Consider the following 6,720-nt stretch of genomic DNA (forward strand, 5'->3'; position numbering starts at 1 on the left):
GACACACACACACACACACACACACACACACACACACAAGCTATTACACCATGGCGTGCATGTATACTCGTGAGAGAACTATCCTCTAAACTAAAACGCAGAAGCAAAATGGCACTTCTTTGACGTCACAAAATGAAGGCGGTACCGGAAGCTTACTACATAATGTACTGAAGCTGACGACAGTTCATTAAAGCAAAATCAGAACACAGTGGAAGAAGTGGCGCCATTGTTAAAGAAGTGGTGACTCAAACATAACAGAAATTGATAAGCAAAAATACAGCAGCAATAGCAGATCCACCCCAATAAGTTAAATAGTAGTAGAAGAGGCGCCATTGTTAAAGCGGTGGTGACTCAAGCATAACAGAAATAAATAACCGATAAGCAAAGATACATTGAAAAAATAGCGGATCCACCCCCATAACTTAAAATATAGCAGCATAGATGTGAACTGTGAGTGTGTGAGTATTTGGATAAATACTACTATGTAAAATCGCAACAACACTCAGTGAAAAATTTTTACTAAAAACCCACTAAGTACAACAGAATGTCTTGAAGAGGTGGGTGAGGGGATGGGGGTTGGGGGAGGGGGGGAGAGAGAAAGAGGAACCATTATCATTACCATCATCAAGTCCCCGATTTGCGAAAGACATCGACGATCATGGTTCTCTATTCATTCCTTTGTTCAGATGCTCTAAAAATTTTAAAAACAACAAAAACATTATCCTGATCTTTCTCCATCACATAGATCTGTTTAGGAAGGACCCCCAAGTAAGTTGCTCTAGGTCTACCCCTACTTTGTTTACCTGCAATTTTCCCAGTGAGAGCTAAGAATTCCAGGTCTTTACGTCTATCCAAGTGGAAGGGACGACTCTCGTTTAGTTACCTTTTTCAATTCCAACTTATGAGCAAATTTGTGAGGCAGCGTGGTGGAATCAGGCTCTCGTCAATTTTTGGGCATGTAGAGTTATTGGTATCATCTTAAAGCTTGCTCACTTGTCTTTATTTCAATTTTTAAAAATCCATTTATCTTGAATACAAGTCGAGATATTTCCGAATGAAGGGGGTGGGGGTCACCTGTTTTCAGAGGTAAAATTAGTGAAAAATGGCTGGCAAAGATTAGTTATTTCCTTAGCTTAAGAGTCCGTGGTAACTGAAAATTTACATTTTTAGTGCCTTTAATCGACGTTTTTCAGAATAATCCACACAGAAATTAGTTCTTTAAAGGGCATGAAAGATGTTGAGCCAAAAAACAAAATTTTATAAAAACTCACAAATTTGCGGAAAAATGCAAGTTTCTTCACTTTGATTATTTTGACGAGAGCCTGATTCCACCACGCTGCCTCACATATTGGTCGCTTTTAACCACAAGGGGGCTATCAAGAAAAATGCTGTTTTGAGAAAATCGAAGGTAAAGTTTTTGCCCGGTGTTCACTTTCTTTAAAAGACAAGGACAGTTTTCTCTATCAAAAAAAAATATATATATAAACACCAATGAAACCAAACTTCTCCTACAGGAAGGTCAATGCCCACTTTTGGTACAGGTCAAGATTTCTGGAAACCCCCAGAATATGGGTTAGCCCACTTGTCTTTATATAAAAGCGACCATTTCACCAAGTTGTAAACGAAAATTTGTCACGAGGAAAAACCAACATGTCTTCTTAAGTTTTCGTTCTTTTTAGAGTTTTACGGAACTTGCAAGAAAATTAGGCCATAATAATAGGCCTGCCGAAGATTAGAGATGTTACCAGAGAGTGAAACACAAAAAAGGAGGAAGGGGAAAAATAAGAACCCTATATATGTGTTTGAAAGGAAAGGGGGAGCGAACCACACCAGAGCAACCATTAACTACCCACTCACTGTACTCAAATTCAGACATTTGGCTGGGCTAATTTCAGCAAGCTGTTTCGAAATCTGCAATTGGAACTTGCATGTTTTCTCAAGTCAGGTCTGACAACAGAATTAATAATAGAAAGCACTCATTTTTTCCCCTCGTAAGTGAACTGGGAAAGGGGGGGGTGTGAGAGAGAGAGAGAGAAAGAGAGAGAGAGAAAGAGAGAGAGAGAGAGAGAGAGAGAGAGAGAGAGAGAGAGAGAGAAAGAGACAGACAGACAGACAGACAGACAGACAGACAGACAGACAGAGAGGGCGAGAGAGAGAGAGAGACAGAGAGAGAGAGGGTGAGAGAGAGACAGAGACAGAGAGAGACAGAGAGAGAGAGACAGACAGACAGACAGAGAGAGAGAGAGAGAGAGAGAGAGAGAGAGAGAGAGAGAGAGAGAGAGAGAGAATCAAATCATATAGAAAAATTTTCAAAGAACTCAACTTGTGTAGTTGTCGGGTACTCAGGTATAGTATGATCCTTCTTTCCAATTTAAGTATCTATCGTCCTCGTCTCACCTTCTTTTCATAGTATAATATTCCCTTCTAATAACACATCCAATCTTCAGCATTTATATGACCTATTTGCATGGCCAGTGAGTAAAACTCTACCATGAAAACTTCACGTAAACTACTGAATTCTTCTGGGCTTCCTTTCACGACAACGTGAGTCTATTATTAAACTAGGAAATCCCGGACGTCAAATGACGTCATTCTTCACTCATTATGTTTATCCTCACATACGTCATTCTCCAAAACCCCTGAAATATACGGGCATCGACTTACTTGAATAAAAACTAATTAGATCTATGAATTTACTATGATATCCCAGAGAAGGCAAAATCATGGCGACCTCTTCGCTCTCCGTAAAACCTTCGCGGAGCTAGTGCGCACCAATGACGCGCAAATGAAGGGCAAATCAACAGGCAAGGTTCGCTATAGTCCAGTCCGCGCGAAACGTGGTTATGTTCTCCTCCTTCTTGCCCCTCCTTGCCTTCATAATAGCGTCAAACAATGAGCTCCATGGTGACCTGGAAATTACGTCAGAATGCCACGTCTTGGGTATAATACTATAAATCTATGGACTCGGTATACATTAAAGAGGCAGCATGGTGGAATCAGGCTCTCGTCAAAATAATCAAAGTAAAGAAACTTGCATTTTTCCACTGGTTTTTAAATTTTTATCAAATTTTTGTTTTTTGGTCCAACACCTTTCATGCCCATTAAAGAATTCATTTCTGTGAGGTTATTTCTGAAAAACATTGATTAAATGCACAAAAAATGTAAATTTTCAGTTATCACGGACTCTTAAGCTAAGGAAATAACTAATCTTTAGCGGCTATTTTCTCACTACTTTTACCTCTGAAAACAGGTGACCCCCACCTCCTTCATTCACAAATATCTTGACTTGTAATCAAGATAAATGGAAATTTTTTCCATCCCAATAAATACAGGCGAACAAGCTTTAAGATGACACCAATAACTCTACATGCCCAAAAATTGACGAGAGCCTGATTCCACCACGATGCCTCGCCTGTTCAACACACACACGAGAACACACAAAACGGTGTCAGTTCTACGGTCAGGTAACGGAAGTGTGCATTTTAAAAAAAGAACAATACTAGTAAGGCAAACAAGAATGGCGAGCAAATAAAACTTGTAGAATGAATGGCCCGTGGCTGTTGCCAAAGATAGTGCATAACAAGATGGTCCACTCAGCCAAAAAAGTGTCCGCCGGAAGTCCGCTCTTTGCTTCAGATGGCGCTGCAGTCTGTTTTGAAGCTCTCTTTCGTTTCTCCAGAAGAAGAATAGGAATAGCACCTCCTTGCGTGCGCAGATCGACTGCTATTCATCAGCTGTACGGGTCTGTTCAGTGCGGAGTTTTAGGGTTTTAAAAAAAATATTTTAATGACCACTCGCCTTTCTTTCGAAAGTCAAATAAAACGAAGAAAACAGTCAGGAGGAAGAGGTTTTTGTGAGCGTAACCATTTAAAAAAGCGTTCTTCCTAAATTTGAATTCTTATTTATTCAAAAACTAGTGTTGTTTCACTTTGATTTTTTCAAACACAAGTAGGGTAACTCTGTTCGCAAAGGGTGCGCATTTGCGAAGAGGGCTCCACCGAATTTTGAGGACACTTTTTTAATTGGCTCAAATAGAGGAGTGGACCATCTTGTTATGTAGACTCTTTGTTGTTGCACAGAGCCGATACTGGTAAGACGTTAGGAATGATACATGTACATGTATAATACTGCTGATTCGAGATAGAGAGCGGCACACAAGAAATGATCCATTGACAGATTATAAGATTAGCCGTCACTGTGGTCGACTTGCTTCAGGCACGCAGGAGGCAAAGGTCATAGGCAGATTTGTGAGGCAGCGTGGTGGAATCAGGCTCTCGTCAAAATAATCAAAGTGAATAAATTTGCATTTTTCCGCAGGTTTGTGAATTTTGGTCAAATTTTTGTTTTTCGGCTCAACACCTTTGAAGCCCACTAAAGAACTCATTTCTGTGTGGATTTTTCTTTTTAAAAAACGTTGATTAAAGGCTCAAAAAATGTAAATTTTCAGTTACCACGGACTCTTAAGCTAAGGAAATAACTAATCTTTGGTCGCCATTTTCTCACCAATTTTACCTTTGAAAACATGTGACCCCACCTCCTCCATTAGCAAATATCTCGACTTGTATTCAAGATAGATGAATATGTTTTTCATAGAAATAAAGAGAAGCGAACAAGCTTTAAGATGACACCAATAACTCTACATGCCCAAAAATTGACGAGAGCCTGATTCCGCCGCGCTACCTCACATTTACTGTTGTGCAACCACCACCCCTTCCCATCCCCACCCCTTCCCAAATAACCCCCCCCCCCCCATCCCCTCCCCCTCTTCCTAAAAGATACCCCAAAACCGGTCTGTTTTGTTTTTTGTTTGTTTTCAGGGCGGCCTTTAAAAAAAACCCACGCTCATATGACCTTACGTAGTTGCGAGCGCCGTAAAACCATGTACTTAACTACTAAAACCCCACGCCGACTTGAATGGATACCTTGAGATTCGACATTTCCCGTAGAAATCGTCACAATATGTAGAGATTGTTTCCTTTATTTAACGTGATCTATTACTTGACAAGTTATCAGAGAAATCAAATGCTGGTTGTACACATAGCAATAAACCTTCGTCCTTCGCCCATAAAACTATCAACGGACTTCTGTCTGTTCCTTTATTGAACTATTACTTGACAAGTCATCAGAGAAATTAAATGCTGGTTATATACATAGCAATAGATCTAAACCTTCGTCCCCCGTCCCTAAAACTATCAACGGACTTCTGTTTCGCTTGCCTCCGAAAAGCTTTCGATAGCTGCAGCAAAACTCCCACATCCCCGCCCGAATCCGTCAATGGAACATGGCTTGAAGTTGAAGAAGAGTTATAACAGAGAGGTTGTGAGTGCGACGACGTCGCAGCGCTCATGACGACGTGACGTAATAAATCACCCAACAGAGAGGTTGTGATTACGACAACGTCGCAGCGCCCACTGAAGACGTGACGTTAATAAATAATCCAACTGAGAGGTTCGTTCTACTCGTCGTCCTCAAAGACCCCAGCCTGCGTGAAAGTCCTGGGCAGGTACGTCCTCTGCTGGCGGTCTCGCATCACTGACGTCACGTCTGCTAGAAAGGAACACTGGCGGCGGGTGGGCGAGTCGAAGAGCTTCTTGATCGACTCCTCCCCCAGCGAGGCGATGTTGCTTCGCGGAAACAAGGCCAATGACGTCCGGTGGCGCTCGCGTCGCTCCAGTGGCTTGGGCGGCGGGAACACGCCGTGAAGTGACTGCTGCTTGATGTTCTCCTCGCAATAGCTCACCAGCGACTGCAGCATCGAGTGTTTTTCCGGCGCGAAGAATTTCCGCCGTGCGATCTCGTAGCACGCGCTAACGAAGCCCAGGAAACACAGACCTAGAGGCGCAGGCAAAGCCAAGAAACAAAATAGAAGAAAAAAATTGTACTAGGAAAAAGGTGAGGAAAAACAAGAAACCAAAAACCAAGAAACCAAGAAATATAAAACACACAAAAAACGAGGGTTACAGTTGAATGGGTGAATAAGCAATTCAAAAGGAAGTAAACAATTAAAATAACAATGATGGTGATGATAATAATATATAAAATAATATGCTCCAAATCAAGCATCAACTCTTTCTGCGCCATGCATTAAGGAACCACCGTCTTTCTTTATGAAAAATGGATTGTGCTCTGATGAATCATGGATAAATTGTAGAGTTTATAAGATTACACTTTTTTTTTTATACGAATAATACTCAACGCTAGACTGCTATATTTAATCAAACAGCTCAGGGCAATTTTTTAAAATCAACTCTTAAGTCACCTCTAGTGGTAGCAGTTGCAATGTGGAACCGGGGATCAATTAACTAAATTGTCGCCATGTGTGTGTTACAGCAATAAAAATATTACTTATTAACAATTTGGCACAGCTTGGAGTTTGTTTCGTTGTACAAGTCCAGTGGTCTAAAACGTTTGCAGGAGCAGGCAAGCCAAATTCGAAACTTTGTCAGTTGTCTCAACGACTTGTGAATTATATTCTATTTTGCTTTTTCTTAAGATAAAGTCTGCATTCATAATAATTATGCTGATTAACATCTGATTTGAGCCGCGGCAATGAGAATGCAATATTAGTAGTAGTAGTTTCAGGAGAAAGTGTACTTCGAAGATATTGTCAAGGGTCCTATAGGCTATATGCAAACACAGCACACACACATACACTGGGGTATGAAATATAACATTGAACGAAATAAGAGGAAATGTGGAAGAAGCTATATATATTATATA

At 40.8% G+C, this 6,720-nt stretch overlaps 1 protein-coding gene across 1 annotated transcript in view; it reads right to left on the reverse strand.

The window, feature by feature from the left end:
* Positions 1–4,806: 4,806 nt before the first annotated feature.
* Positions 4,807–6,720, reverse strand: part of LOC101857761 — a gene marked incomplete at its 5' end in the record, with an annotated part of 19,650 nt that continues 17,736 nt past the window's right edge. The window contains 1 exon segment of the mRNA XM_035973479.1: positions 4,807–5,881. Coding sequence (XP_035829372.1) covers positions 5,456–5,881 — 426 coding nt within the window.

Source organism: Aplysia californica, unplaced genomic scaffold (genome assembly GCF_000002075.1).
Source record: "Aplysia californica isolate F4 #8 unplaced genomic scaffold, AplCal3.0 scaffold01275, whole genome shotgun sequence".
In the NCBI taxonomy this organism is placed as follows: domain Eukaryota; kingdom Metazoa; phylum Mollusca; class Gastropoda; order Aplysiida; family Aplysiidae; genus Aplysia; species Aplysia californica.